The 23,700-nt window shown below is 34.4% G+C and overlaps 1 protein-coding gene across 1 annotated transcript in view; it reads left to right on the forward strand.

Moving 5' to 3' along the window:
- UGGT2 (UDP-glucose glycoprotein glucosyltransferase 2) overlaps positions 1–23,700 on the forward strand; it is a 319,097-nt gene that overhangs the window by 167,420 nt on the left and 127,977 nt on the right. Inside the window, exons 16-20 of the mRNA XM_037799694.1 lie at positions 2,857–2,988; positions 11,923–12,087; positions 12,438–12,561; positions 12,657–12,755; positions 15,649–15,743. Of these exons, the coding sequence (XP_037655622.1) occupies positions 2,857–2,988; positions 11,923–12,087; positions 12,438–12,561; positions 12,657–12,755; positions 15,649–15,743 (615 nt within the window). The remainder of the gene's footprint in view (positions 1–2,856; positions 2,989–11,922; positions 12,088–12,437; positions 12,562–12,656; positions 12,756–15,648; positions 15,744–23,700) is intronic.

The following is a 23,700-nucleotide window of genomic DNA, read 5'->3' on the forward strand; positions in this document are numbered from 1 at the left end:
AAGGTTTTGGTCACCCCACCAGGCAAAGAACCATGGCCAGCTGAAGTGTTTGCTGAAGATAAAGGGAACATGGAATGGGTAGTGGAAGAAGGTTGTGATAAATAAGAACTATGACCACATGACCAGTTACAGAAATGAGGACTATGATGGCAAGGATATTTCCTTGTTTTGTTATGATATTAAAGTTAAAGGAAATCAATTTTAAGAGAGTTATTGTCACCCACGGACTTGCACCCTATTCTGGATAGATTTAGTGCATTTCCTGTTGCATGCAGGAAAGCGGAGTATTGTTAGGTGAAATATATGTCTGTTATTGTTCTCTACTTAGAGATAAAGTGTGATTTAAGGTGATGTGTATAACTGCCAAGTTGACAAAAATTGCTGAGATGCTCTTGAACAAGAATGAAATGATGGGACCTGCTGTTTTGGCACAAGGGCAAGATACATAGACCAAAGAAACATAATGGGAGACCCAAACTGAAAAATACAGAAGTGAAATTACAGTGATTGGGAACGGACTTTCACTAATTGGTGACTCGACATTGGTTATTCAAATGCAAACAAAATTAGATCTCACACCTCATTAAAAATTATTTCAGTTACCTTATAACGTCGAGAAAACAATAGGACCTCAAGGTGAGTGAGGTTCCTGCAAAAGCTCTAAGTCTAAAGGAAAATGTTGATAAATTTGGTTTATTACAAATAAAAGCCAATGTTCTTTGAAAGACTGCATAAAAGAAGTGGAGAAAGTTAGTTGTAAGCCAGATGAGTATTTGTAATACATATAATCAATAAAAGCCTTATATAGTCTATGAAATATAAAGATTTCCTACAAACTAGAAAATTAAATACAAACAACCCAAGAGAAGAATGGGTAAAAGAGATTTAAAACAATAGAGGTGGATGCATTAAGAGTAAACAAACATTTGTTGAAATCATTGTTTGCAAATAAAATATTTATTACAATTAATGGTAAATAAACAAGATAATTATCTTAGAAATTAGAAAATGCATATAAAGATCATATTTTATCATCTGTAATTAGGAAATTAAAGAAATTAGAAATTAATTTAAGAATTAAGAATCAGATATTATCATGTCTTAAAGATAATGTGGAGCAATGAGAAAGCCTTTACATTGTTCCACTGCTAATAGGTTCATAAACTGATGCAACCACATTGAAAAGCTATCAGTACTTCCAAGTAAGTTAAATTTTCATATTCCTTACATATCATGTAGAAGAAGAAAAAACCTAAGGTACTTTTGTACCTATGTACTAAGAGAGTATTCTTAGGAGAATTGTCCAAAATAACAAACTGGAAACATGAATAGAAAAATAAGTAAAATGTGGCATGTTCTTATAATGGAATAGCATATCAAAACATGAATTATTAGAAGCATAATGCAAGTCAAAGAAGACTAACATATTACCATATACTTTTTAAAGGTCATAACAAAAATACTAAATAGCATAGTACATGGGAATACGTGCATGCAAAATAAAACTCTAGAATTTAAAAAGGGAAGAGAATAATTAAACACAAATTCAAGGTGATCCTTGCATCTGGATGCAGAGGGAAATGGAATTGGGAAAGAAATATATAAATAACTTTAAATGATATTAGTGATAAATCAATCATTAAATGTCTAAGTACCTTATGCAAGACATTCTGGTTACCTTATTTTAGAGGAGTCTAATATTTTCAGTAAGGAAACTGTCTTATCTTAATGCCTTTTCATTTGGAACTTTGTTTTATTCAGAATCTGATTCTATTAATACCTACTTATGTTTTATGAAAGGTTGAACTTTTCAATGTTTTTGATTAAGATTGTAATATTTAATGACTGGTAAGGACCATAGTGAATGGAAAAATGACCCAGTGTTAAGTGGGTCTACTTTGATATGAGGAGAAAACCTGCCCCTAAATTAAGATCATAAAACTAGACTCTGTGATCTAATTACAGATCTGTGCCTCTTCTTAAAGGAAAAGATTACAAAGTTTACAGTGATAAAAGAAGAACAAAAAATGCTAATTCCTTACAATGAGGAACAATACAATATGGGGATCCTATCCTGTCAGTCATAGTATAAGGAATGTGTCTGGTAGTAAATCAGTTGGGACTAAAATAATGTTCTTAATTAATATATCAACTTACTCCCTAATGGTGTCCTTACTTATTAGTTGTTCCTTCTGCTTGGACGATTCCTTCCCTAGAATGAATGTATGCTAGCTCATTGCTCTTATTTACGTCTAAGCTCAATCAGGTACTCAGAGATGCCTTCTCTGTTTACAGAAAGCTTGTTCTTTACTCCATGCCTGCAGCAGTGCCTGTGTGATAGTAGAGGTTTTAATCAAATGAAGAGATAGAAGAGAAAACAAAAAACAAAAAACTAGAGGCGCAACAGCTTATGCAAGTGTGTTTAAAACATTTGAGACTGGGGGAGCAATGGAATTAAAAGAAAAAAAAACTAGAGAAGGTATTCACTGAAGAGCAATCAAAATTGAAAATAAAGCATTTCTGAAATTTCTTTTAAAAATATTTTACACATGCCTTTTAAAAGTAAGGTAACTTATTTCATTAAGAATTATAATGTCTTGTTTGATCAAAATATAATATATATTTGTTATGACATTTCCGGAAGCTAAATAATGTCCACAAAGACATTTTTATTAGATGAATATTATATGGTCAAAATTATTTGTCAGTGTTTGTATATACACACACTACATGCTTAGATCTTACAAAATATACACTGTCTTCTTTATTTTACAAATCTGTCTGCATACTAAGAGAAAGAAAAAAAAACTAATTGCTGTGAGATGAAAATTAATTATATTATCTTTATTTCCACAGATGTACCAAAAAGTGAAGGAACACAGTATAGTTACTGTGGCCAATGTGAAGAGTGTTCTCCAAAAAAAATTTCCTCATGCCAATGTTTGGGATATTTTGGGAGTTCACTCTAAATTTGATGAGGAAAGAAAGGTAAGTTATGATGAAAAATTTAAAAAATAAAACCCAAGATACTTTTTAATCTCATGAATAAAATTATTTTTATATAATTCACTTATAATTTAGATTTTTGTACCTCAGAAAGAAAGGAAATTTTAGGCCTTTGAAAGGCCCAAGTTGTAAACAATATTAAAACTAATACTGTTGACTTTTTGAAAAAAAAAAAAAAAAAGTGTAATCCTCAGAATTTACATGGTGGTTGCTAGAGTTTTAAAGGCACGACTTTTATTTTTAGTATGTAATTAATGGAGAACTGTATTTTTAGACAAATGCTAGCACCAGAACCAGACTTAGGAAAATGTAGCATTGATGGAGTTGAATTTCTAAGGCTAATATGGATCTCGAGTTTTGTAAATAGGTCCTTGCATTTTATAGGAGTTTTTTAAACAGACCGATCTGATTCTTTCACTCTTACATTTAATATTCTTCATTTGTCTCCCATGGCCTTTAAGACAAAGTTCAAAATTATTAGCATTAAAGCCTGCCAGTTTTGTTCCCTATTTACTTCTTCAGGCTCATCTTTAATTATTCTTTTCCTTCCTTTTCTGGTCCAGTTATACTGGCATTCTTTCAAGTTCGTGAATGGATCAAGCCCGTTCTCATCACAGAGACTTCATACTTGTTCTTCTTGGTGCCTGTGGATACACTCTCCCTTTTCTTCTAACTTGCTTTCTTTAGCTCTCTGCATTAATGTCACTTTCTCTGGGAAGCTTTTTCTAACCTTCTAAATTAGATTACGTTGCTTCATTACATGCTAACAGAGTACTCTTTACTCCTTCATAACACACTAGTTGTACTTAAACTTAATTGTTCATTATCTGCCTTCCAACTAGCCTGTAAGCTCCATGAAAGCAGGAATCATGTCTACCGTGTTGGATGTTGTAGGTTCAATATCTAACCCAGTGACTGAAACATAGTATGTAGTCAATAAATATGTACTGGATGAATTAATGAGGAAGCAAAGCTGTCTTCTGAGAGTGAGGGTGTGTGTGGTAGGAATGGATCTTCAAGAGAGCAGTGATGTTTTAGAAATTACTGTTCTGTGGGACTGTGAAAGAGAGCAGAGTAAAAACATTAAAGAATTGCTATGATGCTGAAATGTTTGATAAAATTGCTTATCATAACCTGGCATGGGCATCAGTCATTTCTACTTTGTCATTTTTTAAGCAACTCCAAAATAACCAAGGTTAGGAGTGAAGAAGGTGACTTGGTAAAGTAATCAAAGATTGAAATTTTATAGGCTGCATATGGCAGTAGCACAAAGGCACAAGAGTAGAAAGTATATCAAGCTCTATGAGGTGCAGGCTGCAAAGAAAAGGAAGTAAAGGCAGGAAGAAAGTGTTAAAACTTGGCCGAAGGACTTGTAATCTCAAAGAGATTCAAAAGCCAGTGTGGCGCAGGAATTATGGTGTTTTTTTTTTTAGCTATATTAAAATGCTTTTCAAACAATTATTCTGAAATGAGGAGGTGTTTCAATGCTTTTTCTATTACTATATTTTGATATAAGTAGAGAATTAAACTAATAAACATGCAAGATCAGCTTTCTTTTAGAGCCAGTGTGCATAGTATAATCTTTTTAAATAAAATTCTCCATGGTGCTAAGGAAATTTGGAAAGAAAATTAATTTTTTACAAGTACTCTTCAGGTATTCTGAATCATGTAGGAGGGGCCAAACATTTCATGTAATGTACAGTTATGGAATAAAAACAGTTGAAGTTTTATATTTTAGGGTTCCTGTTTGCATAGGTTGAAAGCTGAAGGTTGCCAACATTTGGGTTTTAATTGCAGCTGATAGTGAGTTAATGATAGGAGTCCTGGAAGTAATAGCATACTTATATATTATGCCTTATTTTGTCTGTCTTTTTCTAATAGAAACGATCTCTACTCCATTTTCCACTGAGTGGTAGAGCATAGTTTCTATTCAGACCTTCACTTCCTTAGGGACTGGCACTTCTACAAATAATGAGATCTCTTAAGCAGGATGGATAGATTCATAAAGGTATGATACTAAGAAGCACTTGTCTTTAGAGAGGAAAAGTAATTTCTGATTGATAGGCCCCCCCCTTTTTTTTTATCTGAAACCAGCAGTTTGATTTTTCACTAAATTGTTGTATATGCTTTGTTTCATAAGAAACCTCTTCTAGTTCAGAATAATTACAACAATTATAGCTTATAAGCCCCGCATGCCTGAGGACATTAAGTGCATTTAAATAAAATGCTAAGAACAACTAGATAGGAAATATTCAAGGCATTTAATTTCAATACTTTTTTTAAAGGGTTTGAAATTTCATTCATGTAATTGCCTACCTTTTGTATAGAAAAATGGATTCATTTATTCTTGTCTGTTTTAGATATATACAACAGCAGTAAATACTGTGATGTAGACACATTTATTAGGAGATGAGATTATAGAGTCAGAATATGCTACTTACTTTCACTTGTCATCAAAATATCACCAAGTGACATAAGTCTTACCCATCTCCATATTCTTCCTAAGTGTTGATATTCAGAGCTCACTGTTTCTCATTCTATTACTTACCTTTTTATGTGTACTATATGTGGATGCATATTTCATTTCCATCTGGACTATAATACTCAAGAAAAGGAATTGTCTTATCCTTTTTGTTTACCTTACATTATATACCACATGCCTTACATATATTGGGTACGTAGTAAGTACATCAAATTAATCTGGACCAAGAATTTCTCATATAGTTCCTTCTATATTAATATAGGAAATTTTAAAATATTAGGTTTGATTTACAGATCTTCATTTGACAAGATGATTGTACAGTAGAAATTTAGTTAGCATGTAGTTTCTTTTATATTAATATAGTAAATTTAAAATATTAAGTTTGATTTTCAAATCTTCATATGACAAGAAAATTGCCGTACAGTAGAAATTTACTCTTTTAACCTTTAACCTCGATATAAATTATATCCTTTCTGCAGTGAACACTTCAAGTAATTCACCAGAATTTTACCTCAATTAATTTATATTTACATGGAAAATTATAGGCTTTAAAATAGCCATGAAAGTACATGGATTTAAGTACATATATTTTCTCTGACACTAGGTAACATTATTATTATTACCCTTTCTGTAGAATACTGGGAAAAAATGCTTAATTATAGTTTTGCGGAATTTAGGGATTTCAGTACCCTCCCATTCAACACTTTCATCACTACCCCATTCCTGCATTCTGGTCATCCTGCCTAATAATATTTAAGAAATTTTTGTGGGACCAAGAGAAGAATTAATTTATTCATTAAAGAAATAGTTATTGAGTGGTTCTATATCAAGCTCAGGTGGGGATTGCTCTCGAACTAACATTCTAATAGACAAAAATCATTGTCATCCATTTTGTGTCAATTTGAAAATCCATTTTACTAGTAATAATAGCAATTAATTTGATAATAGTGTGCACCAGTAATTTCATATCAAGTTTTTTGAAGTATAATTTAAATAAAATAATTACAATGTCCATTTTGAGTGAGAATTTGATGAGCAATCCATACACCCATGTATCCACTACCATTATAGAATGGTTCCATCACCCCATAAAGTTCTCTCATGTTTTGATTTTTAAAATTCAATTTTACTGAGATATATTCACAAACCATACAGTCATCCACAGTGTACAACCAGTTGTTCACAGTGCCATTATATAGTTGTGCATTCATCACCACAATCAATTTTTGAACATTTTCATTACCACACACAAAAAGGAATAAGAATAAAAATAAAAGTAAAAAAGAACACCCGAAAAATCCCATATCCCCCATCTCTCCTTATTATTCATTTACTTTTTGTCCTGAGTTTTCTACTTGTGTATCCATACATTGGATAAAGGGAGTGTGAGTCACAACGTTTTCAATCACACGGTCACACAGTGTAAGCTGTATAGCTATACAGTCGTCTTCAAGAATCAAGGCTACTGGGTTGCAGTTCAACAGTTTCAGGTATTTCCTTCTAGCTATTCCAATACACTAAGAACTAAATAGGGATATCTATATAATGCTTAAGAATAATCTCCAGAATGACCTCTTGGCTCTGTTTGAAATCCCTCAGCCACTGAAACTTTATTTTGTTTCATTTCTCTTCCCCCTTTTTGGTCCAAGAAGTCTTTCTCAATCCCACGATGCCAGGGCCAAGTTCATCCCCACAAGTCATGTCCTACATTGCCAAGGAGATTTATACCCCTGGGAGTCATGTCTCTCGTAGGGAGAAGGACAGTGAGTTTACCTTCAGAGTTGGCTTGGATAGAGAGGCTACATTTGTCTCTCATATGTCTTTACAATCAATCCCCCTTCTTCCCCAGCTCCAGACTATCACTGATCTGTCACTATAGATTTTGTTTTTTCACTATAGATTTTTGTTTTCTAGAAATTCATGTAAAAAGGAGTCATAAAGTTTATATCCTGTGGTGGTTTGAAGCTGTATGTACCCCAGAAAACAAGTTCTTAAATTTAATCCATACCTCTGTGTGTGGACCCATTTTAAATAGGACCTTTTGATGAGGTACTTCAGTTAGTGTGACTCACCTCAATCAGAGTGAGTCTTAATCCTCTTACTGGAGTCCTTTATAAGAGAATGAAATTCAGACAAACAGAGAGAAAGCCACAGAGGCAAGAAACTGAAAGCATTGAAACCAGGAAGAGTAGAGAGAAACCTGCATACACCACCATATGCCTTGCTATGTGGCAGAGGAGCCAAGGAGAGCTAGCAGCTGGTCTTTGGGAAGAAAGCATCACCCTGATGGCACTTTGATTTGGGTATTCTCATGGCCTCAGACTGTAAACTAATACATTCCCCTTGTTTAAAGCCAACCCATTTCATGGTATCTGCTTAAGCAGCCTCAGAAACTAAAACATATCCCTTTGTGTCTGGCTTATTTTGCTCAGTATAATGTTTTTGAGATTCATCAGCATTGTCATTGTTATTTATTGCTGAATAGCATTTCATTATATGGATATATCACAATTTGTTTATCCATTATCAGTTGATGAACAGTTGATTTGTTTTTGGTTATTATCAATAAAGATGCTGTGATCATTCCTGTAAAAGTCTTTGTATGGAAATTTTGTTTTCATTTCTCTTTACTAAATACTTATGAGTAGAGTTGCTAGGTCATATGATAATTGTATGTTTAGCTTTATAAGGACTTGGCAGACTACTCAAAGGTTGTTGCATTGTTTTTACATTCCCACCAGTAAAGTGCCTAAGTTCTGGTTGCTACACATCCTCAACAGCACTACATATTTTCAAACTTTAAAATTTCAGCCATTCAAGTGGGTATTGTTTTCTTCAATCATGTTGAGCACTTTTTCATGTGCGGAAAACTTTCCTTTTTTGGACATTCATATATTTCCTATTGTAAAATGCCTGTTCAAATCTTTTGCACAGTATTGAGTCATTTGGCCTATTGCTGAGTTGAAAGAGGTTTTTAAAAATATATATATTCTGAATACTAAATACAAGTCATTTTTCAGGTTTATATGCTTAAAATATATTCTTCGACTCAGTGGCTTGCCTGTTCATTTTCAGAACATTTCTCTTTCAAAGTGCAGACTTTTTGTCAATTTCTTTTAAACGTCTTGCTTTTTATGTCTTACTAAGAAATCTTTTCTCACCCAGGATTGCAAATATTTTCTCCTGAAAGTTTTATAGTTCTAGATCTTACATTTAGTTCTATGATTTATTTCAAATAAATTTTTGTGTAAGTCATGAGGTAAGGATTGAGTTTCTTTTTGTTTGGTTGGTTTTTTTTCTATCAGTACCCAGTTACTCTGGCACTAATTGCTGAAAATACATCCTTTCCCCTATTGAACTACGTTGCTTTTTTAAAAAAAAATGACTAGAATATTTATGTATGAGTCTATTTCTGGATTCTGGATTCTGTTGTTTATATGTCTATTTTTACACCAATATTACACTGTCAGAGTTACTTTGGCTTTATAATAAGTATCAAAGTCAGGTAGTGTAAATCCTCATCTTTGTTCTTTATAAAACATTTTTTGGCTAATATAGGTATTTGCATTTTCAGATAAATTTTGTAGTCAGCTCTCTGTTCCTACAAAAAAAAAACTGCCAGGATTTTGGTTGAGAGTGCATGAAGTTTGTTTGAAAGTGCATGAAACTATAGATTTGGGAGAAGTGACATCTTAACAATATTGTGTTCCAATCCATGGACATGGTACATCTTTCCTTTAATTTCTGTAAACGGTGTTTTATAATTTTTGTTATTATGCCTTGTTATCTGTGTCTGGAAGCATTTCATAATTTTGATGCTTGGTATTTTTAATTTCATTTTTTGTTTCTAGTATAAAAAAATTCTAAGTATCCCATGTATCCTGTGACCTTGCTTAATTCAATTTATTAACTGTATTAGCTTTCCTTTAACTATCTTAAGATTTTGTATATACATCATTTATTGTCTACAGATAGTTTTATTTCTTTATTTCCAGTCTCCACATGCTAATATCTTCAGTAAAATATTGAATAAGAATGGTGAGATCATCCTTGCCTTGTTTCCGATCTTTTGGAGAAAACATTCGATTTTCCACTACTAAATATATTGTTAGCTGTAGGTTTTTCTTAAAAGTCCTTTAGCAGGTTAAGTTCTCTTGTGAGCCAACACAGAGAATTGCGTTGTCAAATTGGACACAAAGCAAAGATCTTAAACATTATCAAACTGTACAAATAATTAAAAATTCATAAACAGTCAAGTGGCTCAGGTAAAGCAGGAGGAAGAATGAAGTTGAACATTATATTTAGGTCAGAGACATAAATATAAGAGCAAAAATTATAAAACTCATAGAAGAGGCATAAATCTTCATGACCTTGGAATAGGCAGTGGTTTCTTAGCTATGACACTAAAAGTACAAGCAACAAAAGAAAAAAATAGATAATTTGGCTATCATCAAAATTAAAAATCTTTTGTGCTGCAAAGGGCATCATCAAGAAAGTGAAAAGACAATCCAAGAATGGGAGAAAATTCTTGTAAATCATTGTTCTGATAAGGGACTTGCACCTAGTATGTGTAAAGAACCCTTACAACTAAATAATAAAAAGGCAACCTAATTTAAAAATGAGCAAAGACTCTGAATAGATGTTTCTCCAAATACACAAATGGCCAGTAAGCACATGTAAACATGCTCAACATCTTTAGCCCTTAGGGAAATGAAAATCAAAACCACAATGAGATAACCACTTCACATTCACTAGGATGAATATAATAAAAAAGAAAGATAACAGTATAAAAGATAAAAGTGTCATTAAGGATGTGGAGAAATTGAAACCCTGTTAGACTGCTGGTGGGAATGTAAAATAGTCCTGCCACTTTGGAAATTGGGCTGGCAGTTCCTCAAATGACTGTACTTGGAGTTACCATTGTCTTTGCCTTCTATAGCTTTCCTTTTTCTATCTGTTTTGATTTTTCTCTTTCATGTTTGAGGCATTTAGCAACTGTCCTATGATATTTGGATGTCTTTTCTTATGTAATTACAAAACCCTAAAAAGCTGATTAGAAGTAAGCGGGTCTTTTGGTTGGTATGCTTCACTCATGATGTTGAGCTGACTTTTTCAACAAATGTCTTTTCTGCTATTGACATTTCTGTTGCAGCATTCAGTTTCTCCATATGAGGAATGTGTGAGGCAAATGAAAAGGTATATATGCAGGAAGGAAGGGTATTGGTATAACCTGGGAGCAAGATGGGGTAATAGGGCCACAGCTGAGAATGTGAACTCTCCTTTACTTTTCTGTCTCTTTTTTATTGCCTTTTCTCATCCCAGCCTTCCACTATGCCTGGTAATGAAGTCTAGAACCTTTGTGGTTCAATTTCCGCAGAATAAGGGAAAACAAAATAGTTTTGCTCTTCAGGGTTGAGGAAGGGACTTCAGTATGCAACTGCTCTATATACAGACTTTGAACAAGTTCCCACAGTTTCTGTCCTGCTCCTTCTCCTCTCCTTCTAAGGTACCTCGTGTTTTTATGTCCTTAGCCCCTCAGGGTTTCTGAAAAATGTTAACACTCCCTCGTGTCTACATGGGTCTGACTTCCCTTTCTAATCTTGTCTCCCCAAATCAGTAAAATGTCTGATCTAGCCTGTCTTTTCTCTTATTTTTCTTTATTATGGGCTCATATCTTATTGTTGTTATCATCATGATTTTTATTACTATACTGTCATTTTAGTGAAATTTGTGGAGGGAGAGGAGAGGAACATGTGTGGTGATTCTACCATATTTAATCAGAAACCCACTTTTACTCCTTAAGTTAAGCAGTGAAACAGATTTTTATGACATTATAGTTTTTAAATACATGCATTTTCTGGAAATCTGAAAAAAAAATAGGATTTTTTTTTTAAATCAGGGACTGAATTTCACTCCTTAGAAATATTAAAAGACTTGTCTTTATTGTGACCCAGAGGGAGAAGTAGGGCTTTCCTGTGCTGCTGGGGGAACAACTTTAAATTACTCGACACGAAAAGCATAAGCCTTAAGGGTTATTTGGAGAAGCTGGGGAGAGGGGACTTTTATTATCCAAACCATATGGAGGTACATACCTTGCTAGTTGCCTTTATGCCTAGGGCAGGTCTACCTGGGTGGTCACTCAGCAGGGGAATTTATGACTAGGCAAAATGATGAAGCACCAAATATAATTTCTTTTATGTTAATACATACAGCCTAAAATATTTATTGTCTGGCCCTTTACAGAAAATATTTCCTGACCTGTGCTCTATGTAGGTAAATTACTTACCTATAAATAATATTTGGAAAGGACTGATAAAGTAAACAACAATGAAATTTTTTCTATAGCATAAAAAGTGTGGCGGTTCCTTCCTTTTTCTTATTTCTTTTTCAGACAGCTATATTCTGTTTAACTCTGATGTTTTTGAATTGAATAGGCAGGAGTAAGCTTTTATAAGATGTCTGGCCTGGGTCCATTGCCTCAAGTTCTTTATAATGGTGAACCCTTAAATCATGAAGAGTTGAATATTAAAGAAATAGAAATGGCTGTTCTTCACAGAATGATGGAAACATCCATAGATTTACAAAGGGCAGTTTTTATGGTAGGTAAGCATTCATGAGAAAATATATGATAAATGGTATTTATAAATGATATTTTATATTAATATCTTTTCATAGCAAAAATTTTATAAAAATTTTCATCTATATAATTTAATAGCTATTTTTAATTAAAGCTTAATTTAATTTATCTGGTGCATAAATGCATCTAAAATTTGGCTTAATTGGGAAGAAAAAATTCAGATTTTTACAGGAAAATTTATTTCAAGAATCCTAAATTGCATATTATTTTTGATTAATTTTAGATCAAAATTTTTAATGTATTCTCTGCATAATTTAGAAACATGTATATATGAATTGCCTGTACTTAACATAATAATATTTGTTATTCTAGGGCACATTAAATGACCAAATGAGTGCAATTGATTTCCTTATGGATAAGAATACTGTTGTACCCCGTATAAATTCTTTGATTTTGCACTCTAAACAACAGTATCTTAATTTAATACCTACATCAGGTAAAAGAATCCTCTCTTTGCTTTTCTACAAATGCTTACTAATTTGTAAATATTTTATTTATTCTTTATTTAACATTTAATGTGAAATTTTTCAGTAACTGCCAATGTTGAAGATTTCTCCACTTACTTTTTTTTGGATTCTCAAGATAAGACTGCTGTAATTGCAGAGAACATGCATTATTTAACCCAAGGAGGTAATAAGCAAATTTTATTTTCCTGAATGCTTTCCTAGAGTATCAAAAACTTGTAATTTTAGTAAGATGTTTTGCATAATAGATTTTTGGGTTGCTATTTTGACTAATGGCCTTTTAATTTGAGAGTTTCAAATTTGTTAGGATTTAAGTATTGCATTGAGAAAATGATGCCTCCTATCCTTGCTAATTCTATATGCCCAAGGGGGTTATCTTGGCTGTTAATGCCTTTTTTTTTTAAAGCAAGCTATTCTATTTTCGTCTTTCTACCAAAGTAATAAAACCTTTTCAAGACTATGTAAATTTATCTCTTATAATACACGAATAAAAAGCATAATATCCAGATCATTAGAGAGATTTAAGTAGAAGTCAATCAACCAGTGTTTGAGAATGCTCTAGAGTGAATCCAAGATTGGGCCAGATGGCCCTGGGGTTACTTTCTTACAGATTCCATGATTTTATGTTCATGAAGTGGTCTGTCTACAAGAAATCCAAAAGTAATAAAACATAATGCAGTTCCATGTTATGTCAAGTTAAGGTTCCAAGTGTGTGAGGAGAAGGCAAAAGAAGACAAAAATAGGGAAGAAAAAAATTAGGAAAAAAGAGCCTTTATAGGTTCTGGTTGTATTTCAGAAATTGACTCTGGGCATCAAAATGAGTTAGCCTTTAATTAATGCCCTTTTGTTAAATCTCTTGCAGTGTAGAATACTTTAATAATTTGAAAAACTGTTCATTTCGTTTTACTAGAATTTAATGTATATGTGTAAAGAAGTAATAAAAGTGTTAGAAATTTACTTAGCACTTTTGAAAATTTCTCAGTTTATTAGCTCTTGTGGTAAAAGTGCTGACATTAAGTCATCTGAATTCTCTACCTTTCATAACACATAAAAAGAATGTTAGTACCTTATGCTTAATCTTAAATTGCTTCTGAAAGTTGCACATGGAATCAGAGCTATCCTTTTTGTTTCATTTGTTTCTTTCATTAACTAAAGCCGATTTTTATATAGTTGGATATTACTGAGGATGTTAATAACTAGTTTCAAATCTTTTCAGGAGGAAGTTTTTGAAATAGCATTTTTTTTACAATTGTTAAAAATGGGTCATCTATGGTGTTCTAGTTTGCTAATGCTGCCAGAATGCCAAACACCAGAGATGGATTGGCTTTTATAAAAGGGGGTTTATTTGGATACACAGTTATAGTCTTAAGGCCATAAAGTGTCCAAGGTAATACATCAGCAATCAGGTACCTTCAGTGGAGGATGGCCAATGGTGTCCAGAAAACCTCTGTTAGCTGGGAAGGCACGTGGCTGGCATCTGCTCCAAAGTTCTGGTTTCAAAATGGCTTTCTCCCAGGACATTCCTCTCTAGGCTGCAGTTCCTCAAAAATGTCACTCTTAGTTTCATTTGGGATATTTGTCCTCTCTCAGTTTCTCCAGAGCTAGAGTCTGCTTTCAACTGCCATCTTCAAACTGTCTCTCGTCTGCAGTTCCTGTGGTTTCTTCAAAGTGAACCTCTTGGCTGTAGTAGCTTACTCCTTCTCTCTGATCTTATATAGTGCTCCAGTAATTTAATTCAGACCCACCCTGAATGGGGAGGCCAACACCACCATGGAAATTATCCAATCAGAGTCATCACCCACAGTTGGGTGGGACTCATCTCCATGGAAACACTCAAAGAATTACAATCTAATTAACACTGATAGGTCTGCTCACACAAGATTACATTCAAGATAATGGTGTTTGGGGGGACATAATACATTCAAACTGACACATATGGTAACATTCCAGTGGACCAGTTTTTCCCTAGGTTTTAATGAGGGGCCAAATAAGTACCTCCATAGATGTTATATGTTAAGGTTGGATGAAATTAAATCCATCTAACTGGAAATTCACATCTAAAAACGGTTTCTCCCCAGGGCTTTCTAATTTTCAAATTTTCCTGAAAAGAGAATTGTATCAATGTTGAGGGCATGAGGTGATGCAAATTAGACCAAGTTAATAGCCAAACATTTTGAAATAATTAAATTGTAAGCCAGTATTTCTGTTTTCTACAGCTTTATTGTATCTGGTTTTACACTTATGTGGGATATTGTATTAGTAGTTTCCTAGGGCTGTTATAACAAATTACCACAAACTTGGTGGCTTAAAACAACAGAAATTTATTCTCTCACAGTTGTGGAGGCTAGAAATCCAAAATCAAGTTGTCAGCAGAGACATGCTCTTTTTGAAGACTCTAGGAAAGAATCTTTTCTTGCATCTGCCAAGTTTTGGTGGTCACAGGCATTTCTTGGCTTGTGGCAGTGTAACTCCTTTCTCTGCCTCTGTCTTCACATGGTTTTCTTCTCTATGTTGCTGTGTCCTCTCCTCTTATAAGGAAACCTGTCAGTGGATTTAGGCCCATCCTAAATCCAGGTGGTTTCGTCTCAAGATCTTCAACTAAAACATCTACAAAGACCCTATTTCCATATAGGTCACATTTTTAGTTTTGTGGTGAACAGGAATGGGGGGGGTGGGGTAGAGGGGGTGGTGGTGGCACTATTCAATCCACTGAAGGTACAAATATCTTTATTTTATTTTTTAGAAATGTACCTAGAAGACAGTTTTGCCTAGCATCACTGGAACCTTGATAAGCTAATACATTTGTCTCTACTGTTAAAAGTAACCTACACATATGCCCTTAGGGACTATTCTTTCTTTCTGAGCTCATATAAAGCTTATAAAATGAATTACTCTTCTAGCATTTTACTGTATGTGTCACTATAGATGGATAAATAGATAGATAGATGGGTACACACACAAGCTTATAATTTTTATCTGTTTTGTTAAATGGATATGTTCCCAGCTTTTAGTCTGATTTTTAAAAGAATTCATTTGACCAGACTATCTGAAATTTTCAGATGGTGATGTAATTTCTGCAGTCACACTCTGGATTATTGCTGATTTTGACAAGCCATCTGGGAGAAAACTGCTTTTGGATTCATTAACACACATGGTAAGTATCTGGATTTTATTACTACAAAAGTTTTTATTTGTTACTTTTTGGAGAAAGCCATATGATTTACATGCATTGTTTTTATTTCCTTCCATGTTAACATTTCAATTAATGTGGTTAGAACGAGGTGCTTAAGAGACTAAGGAACTCACATTTAGTCTCCATGTAAAACTCTGCCCAGTAAAAGAAAAATATACCTGTCTTCTGTGACTCATGTACTGAATATTCTCTACTAGCCTTTGCTATCTGACATGCATTTCTAATGGTGGTTACATGGTACTGGGTAAATAGTTCTAGAGCCTACCAGTTAACAACATCAGTGACCCCAAATTTACTTTTTTACTAACAATAGCTAGTAGTAGCATGTTTTAGTCACATCATTAGGCAGCACTCCCTATGATTATGAAAAACTAATAAATTTGTCTTTCTTACATATTTCTAGCCTATGTCAACCTTAATTTTCTTGTTGTTAATAACTACAAACCAATCTACCTCAGAGGAAATGTTTCTATTGATTTAAAAGTACTCTTTTTATAACCCTCTTTATTCCTAAGGAAACATATAAGTCTGTCTAGATAAGAACACCTGGGAAACAAGAACCAAAATATATTATGTAGTTGTTGATGGTTAACTAAGTGTAAGTTTACTGCTGTGAAACAAATTACCCAAAAACTTAGTGACTTAAAACAACAAACATTTATATCTCACATTTTCTGGGGTTCAGAAAATCAGGAGTGACTTAGCTGAGTGTGGCTTGGGGTCTTTTGTGAGGATACAGTCAAGGTTTTTGCTATGGCTGCAGTCTCTGAAGGCTTGACTAGAGCTGGATGATTGGTTTCCAAAATGGCTGCTCTCTCACTTGGCTGTGGCAGGAGGACTAAGTTTTTCACTGTCTTTTAGCAGGATGATTCATTACATTGTCACATGCCCTTTCCTTGGTGTTGCTTAAGTGTCCTCACAATGTGGAGGCTGAAGACCTGGGCTGAGAAGTCACGAACAGGCATTTCCACAAAGTCTTGTTTGTTACAGAGATTGCCTGTATTCAGGGTAGTAAAGAACAACAGAAGAGCATGAATACCAGGAGATGTGGATCATTGGGGGCCATCTTTGAGGCTGGCTGCCACATTAAGAATAAGTAATGCATTTTAAATGAAACAAAATCTCATCTGCTAAGAGAATTTTTGTATCCTATCAGACAATCTAAGAGCACATTCAGGCTTTTCTCAGTGGCCTACAGATCAGCACATTTCAAAAACAGTAGTTTAGACTCATCTGGGAAGATGGCAGCATACAGAGAAGTGGAAACTAAGTCCCCCTGGAACAACTACAAAAAAACAGAAACTACTAGTAAATAATCCAGAATAACTGCGGAGGGACAAACGAGACCATCCACTCATCATACACCAACCTGAATTGGGAGGAATGCCCGAGAACACAGCATAAAATCTGTAAGTAAAACCTGCAGATCCAAGTCGTGAGGCCTCCTCCCCCATAGCCCAAGCTGCAAAGCCTCGTGGTGCCAGAGAGAAGCTCTCTCCCAGCAAGCAAATACAGCTCAGCTGAGCCCCAACTGGGGTTTTAAGTAGCGAGCGTGAACTGCTCACTACAGGTACGCATCCCCAAAAAACAGACAGAGGCTTTGGGTGACGACTGACCTTGGAGAGCCAGGGGGTCGCCTTGGACTGGGTCTGAAAGGGACTATCTGTTTCTTTTTTGGCTCAGTGGAGAAAGCCCCAGTCATTTTCAGTTTCCAGGGCTGTGACTCAGGGGAAGGGTGGAGACAGCACAAGCAGAGAGCAAGACCATTGAAATGCTAACGACCTCCACCTGGGGGGTCTGTCTTCTCTAGGAGGAAAGGGTTGGGGCCCTTTCCATTCAGAACCAGACCCCAGAGCCTGAGGGAACACAGCCATACCTCCTCACACCGTTCAAGGATTATAGGCTAACAGGCATCACCTGCTGGGCAGAAAAGCACAGTGACCTGAGGCATCAAAGGGTGGAGCAATTTTCTAAGACACACCTGCAGGGAAACCAGATACTGAATATTTCTTCCCTCTGGGACCTGAGCCTGTTCTGGTCTGGGAAAACCTGATTTGGATAGCCAAGGAAACCATGCCTAGACAACAGAAAATTACAACCTACACTAAGAAAAACAAAGTTATGGCCCAGTCAAAGGAACAAACGTACACTTCAGCTGAGATACAGGAATTTAAACAACTAATGCTAAATCAATTCAAAAAGTGGAGAGAAGATATTGCAAAAGAGATAGAGGCTGTAAAAGAAACACTGGGCATATGTACAGCAGAAATCAAAAGTTCAAAAAAACAACTAGTAGAATCTATGGAAATGAAGGGCACAACGCAGGAGATGAAAGACACAATGGAAACATACAACAGCAGATCTCAAGAGGCAGAAGAAAACACTCAAGAACTGGAGAACAAAACACCTGAAAGCCTACACGCAAAGGAGCAGATGGAGAAAAGAATGAAAAAATATGAGCAACATCTCCGGGAACTCAAGGATGAAACAAAGTACAATAATGTACGTATCATTGGTGTCCCAGGAGGAGAAGAGAAGGGAAAGGGGGCAGAAGCAATAATAGAGGAAATAATTAATGAAAATTTCCCATCTCTTATGAAAGACATAAAATTACAGATTCAAGAAGCGCAGCGTACTCTAAACAGAAGAGATACGAATAGGCTTACGCCAAAACACTTAATAATCAGATTATCAAATGTCAAAGACAAAGAGAAAAGCGATCCATTACATACAAAGGAAGCTTAATAAGACTATGTGTGGATCTCTCAGCAGAAACCATGGAGGCAAGAAGGAAGTGATGTGATATATTTAAGATACTGAAAGAGAAAAACCGCCCACCAAGAGTCCTATATCCAGCAAAGCTGTCCTTCAAATATGAGGGAGAGCTCAAAATATTTTCTGACAAACAGACAATGAGAGACTTTGTGAACAAGACACCTACCCTACGGGAAATACTAAAGGGAGCACTACAGGGTGATAGAAGACAGGAGTGCGTGGTTTGGAACACAATTTTGGGAGATGGTAGCACAACAATGTAAGTACACTGAACAAAGGCAACTATGAATACGGTTGAGAGAGGAAGGTGGGGAGCATGTGAGACACCACAAGAAAGGAGGAAAGATAAAGACTGGGACTGTGTAACTTTGTGAAATCTAGAGTATTCAACAATTGTGATAAAATGTAGAAATATGTTCTTTTACGAGGGAGAACAAGCAAATGTCAACCTTGCAAGGTGTTAAAAATGGGGAGGCATTTGGGGAGGGATGCAATCAGCATAAACTAGAGACTGTAACTATAGAATCATTGTATTATGCTTCCTTTAATGTAACAAAGTGATATACCAAGGTAAATGCAGATAAGAGGGGGGATAGGGGAGGCATGTTAGACACTTGACATTGATGTTATTGTCTGATTCTTTATTCTACTTTGATTTAAGGTTATTTTTCCTTTTGCTGCTTCCTAGCTGTCATTTGGTTTTCCTCTTTCTTTTGCCTCTCTACCTTCTTTGACTCTCCCTCCTGCCTTGTGGAAGATATGTAGATGCCCTTATATAGATAGTGGTGAAAGTGGTGAACACATAAATGTATGACCATGCAGAGAACCATCGATTATTTACTTGGGATGGAATGTATGGTGAGTGAACAAAACCATATTAAAAAAAAAAACGGGTTGATGACAAAACCTCGAGGGCAATATACTGAGTGAAATAAGCCAGACACATAAGGACAATTATTGCAGGGTCTCACTGATAGGAACTAATTATAATATGTAAACTCATAGACATGAAATATAAGGTACCAAGATATAGGATGAGGCTTAAGAATGAGGAGTGGTTGCTTAGTATGAGCAGAATGTTCAATTAGGATGAACTTAAATGTTTGGTAATGAACAAGGATGTTGGTAGCAAGATGTGAGAATAACTAACAGTGCCGAATGGTGTGTGAATGAGGTGGAAAGGGGAAGCTCAGAGTCATGTATGTCACCAGAAGGAAAGTTGGAGGTCAAAAGATGGGAATGTATAAAACTGAATCCTATGGTGGGCAATGTCTATGATCAGCTGTACAAATACTAGAAATTCGCTTCCATGAACCAGAACAAATGTATGACAATACAATTAGAAGTTAATAATAGAGGGGCATATAGGGAAGAACTATATACCTATTACAAACTATATACTACAGTTAGTAGTATTTCAACATTTTTTCATAAACAGTAACAAATGTGCTATATCAATACTACAAGTCAACAATTGAGGGGTGTTGGTTAGGGATAGGGGAGGATTAGAGTTTCCTTTTCTTTTTTTCTTTTTTCATCTTTCACTTTATTTCTTGTCTGGAGTAATGAAAATTTCTAAAAATTGAACAAAAATTAAGTGTGATGGATGCACAGCTGTATGAGGGTACCCAGGGGCAAGTGATTTTACGCTTTGGATCTTTGGATAATTGTATGTTATCTGAACAATCTCAATAAAAATTAAAAAAAAAAAAACAAAAAAAAACCCAGTAGTTTAGAATCTTTGGAGCAATAGTAATCTGTTGGGAAAAATTAACTTCTTTCTGAGTGCTCTGTCTTCTCAGGAAGTTCAGAGAACATCTATCAGAGGCTCACAAACTGCCTTTCCCTAGTAGTTACAGTGTACATAGCAGATACCTTTTCTTTGTTTTAGTTAGTTACTTTTTCTAACTTTCAGAAGTACTGTCTTATTTATTTACTCTTATAAAATGGTTATTTTTATGATCCCCAAATTTTGCAACATCCAAGCACCTTTAGAACAATATTAAAAACTACAACATATAATGTGTTAATCTTGAAGATTAGGAATAGTTTTGAATTTCACAATGTTATTCATTGGAAAAAATAATTGAAAAGAGATTGATTATCTTCGTCTAATGAGCCAGATTTCACTGTAGTTTTTTCTGGCTTTCACCCCAACATTTTAACTTTTATTGAAGTATCATGTCTCATTTAGAAAATCAAAAGGACAGAAAAGCATAGATGAAAAAGAAAGGAAAAATAATTACCTGTAAAACCCATTACTTAAAAGCAACCTCTTTTAATGTTTCGGTCCATTTCCTTCCCAGCTTTTTTTTCTTCCTTAAACTTTGTATTTTGGAATAATTTCAAACTTGCAGGACGTCGTAAAAATAATACAGAACCCATATAGAGAACTCCAACATATCTGCCCCTCATACCCAGATCCATCAATTTTAACATTTTGTTTCACTTGCTGTTTCTCTATATTTATATGTCCATCTTATGTGTCTGTCTGTTTTCTAAACATTTGAGAGTAGGTTGTATACATCATGCTCTTTAAACACATAATACTTCATGTCATTTTCCTAAGAACAAGCATATTTACTTACGTAACCACCTTAAGTACAGTTATCAAGTATAGGAACTTTAACAGTGATATAAAACTTTCAGTTAATATTCTAATTTTTTCATAGGCCTTAATAATGTCCTTTTGGGCCTTTTCTCCTCTATTATTAGATACAGTCCAGGATCATGTATTGCATTTAGTTGTCGTCTCTTTAGAAGCTTTTATTTTTATTGTGAAAACATATATACCACATAAATTTTCCCATGTCATCTACTCCCATGCATACCATTCAGTGGGATTAATCACATTCACAATGTTGCAGTACTCTCACCAACATCCATTACTAGACCTTCCCGGCTCTTTTATATTCATATTTATGTAGTGTAAATTGTCATTCAAAATTTTATAAAAAAATTTCCAAAAATATTAATAATTTTGGGTTCACAAGAATGTTAATGTGTGCATAATATGCCAACCACATGGAAATACCTACTTGTCTTGTGTAACATTGAAAATTCATGTGATTTCCAGTTTTTTGCCACTATAGGTAAATAATGCTATCAAAAACAATTTTTAATTTGTAACTTTTCTGTATTTTTCATTAACTCTTGGAATTGGTTCTTTAGAAGTGAGCATACTGAATCTGAGGGTAATTAACATTTGTAGACTCTTGATAATTTTTGAGAAATGCCTTTCCAAAATGACTGTACCAGTTAACAATTTCCATAGAGTTTTTGAGAGGGCCTTTGACATCAAATTGTTGAAATCCTTGATTTTTGTTATTTTTGATTCTTCTACCAATTTGAAACCAAAAAAAATGGCTTACTGGAATTTATTTGGTAACTGACAATATGGAACATTTCCCCATGTTTATATTTTTCTGAATAATTATATCCTTTGCATATCCATTGATTTTTTTTTTGTTGTTGTTGTTTGGTTCAGTAGAATTTACTTGTATACTTTCCATTTTCTATACTATTTGAAGGATAGCTTGGTCTCAGCTTTCTACAGTACTGTGTTTTAAACTGATCCAGTAGACTAAGATGCAGTACAAGTTTTACACAACTCAGGAGATTAAAAAAAAATCTCCACAAAAGAAAGCAACTCAGCGGGTCCTCGTGTTAAACATTTTTCCAGAATAAACAGATATGCAAGTGTCAGTTTTCAAATGTTTAAAGTACACCAAGATTCCTTCTAAACACCTGCCTTGCTCAACTGGTTGCACTGCTCAAACCAATGCAACCAATTCTTATTCACTGTTAATAGTGAGAAATGTTTTTGGTAAATATATTTGTGATTGACAGCTGTGTTCAAGGTGCTGGAGATAAATCAGTCCTTTCCCATACTAAGTTTCCTTCCCATATTAGGCTTAAATTCCAGCAGGAGTAGGGTGAGTTGGGAAGTAGATAATAAATGTTAGATACAATAAATAAGTAAGAGAAGAGTAGGGAAAAATCAGGAGTATAGAGTGGGGTTTCAGATGGAATAAAATTTTAAGTAAGTTTTGGAGGATAGACCTCACTAAGAAGGTCATATTTGAGCAAACACTTGAACGAATTGGGGAAATTAATCATTTAGATACCTACAGAAAATTTATTTCCAGCGGCGACAGCCAATGTGAAGACCCTAGCTCAAGAGCATATCTGTTTTTAGGAATAACAATAAAAAGTGTGGTTCGAACAGTGTGCAAGAGCAAGATTTGTAAGAGATGAGTTTACAAGAAATGAAGTGCCAGATCATATAAGGCCGTGTAAGTGTGAAATTTTTCATCCAATCATAGGAGCATTTTCTAGGGTTTTATTTTGCGTGTTAACTTGCATTTCCTCCAGTATATCGTCACTTAATTCAATATATCAAATATATTGAGATCAAAATAAAATAGTAACTTTGATTCATCCAAAGAAATTGACAAGTCTTGAATCTTTTACCCACTCCTAGCCACTTCTTCCTGCCATGTAAATTTAAGCATATGTCACTAATTGTAAGAAACTTCACCATATTTATAAGAAACTTTCTTTTAGCACTTTGAATTTGTCATTTCACTGCTTTCTGGTCTCCATTGTTTCTGATGAGAAGTCAGCTGTTAATATTGTTGAGGTTCCATTGTACATGATGAGTTGTTTTACTCTTGCTGCTTCCAAGATTTTTTCTTTATATTTGGCTTTTCACATTTTCCCTGTGATGTGTCTGGGTGTGGTTCTATTTGCCTTTATCCCATTTGGAGTTCACTGAGCTCAGATATGCAAATTAATGTTATTCATCAAATTTGTGAAGTTTTCAGCTATTTATGTGAATACTTTTTTCAGTCCTTTTTGTCTCTCTTTCCAGCTCCCCCATTTTGCATATGTTGGTGCCCTTAATGGTGTACCACATTTTTCTGAAGATCTGTTCATTTTTATCCATCCTTTTTACTTTCTGTTCTTCAGATTGCATAATCTCTGTTAATCCATTTTAGAGTAGGCTGATTCTTTCTGCCAATTTATACCTACTATTGAGCCTCTAATGAATTTTTCATTTTAATATTGTAATTTTTATCTCCAGAATTTCCATTTGGTTCTTTATTTTTATAATTTCTGTCTCTTTATTATTATCATTTGA

The sequence above is a fragment of the Choloepus didactylus genome, chromosome 12, assembly GCF_015220235.1.
Source record: "Choloepus didactylus isolate mChoDid1 chromosome 12, mChoDid1.pri, whole genome shotgun sequence".
In the NCBI taxonomy this organism is placed as follows: domain Eukaryota; kingdom Metazoa; phylum Chordata; class Mammalia; order Pilosa; family Megalonychidae; genus Choloepus; species Choloepus didactylus.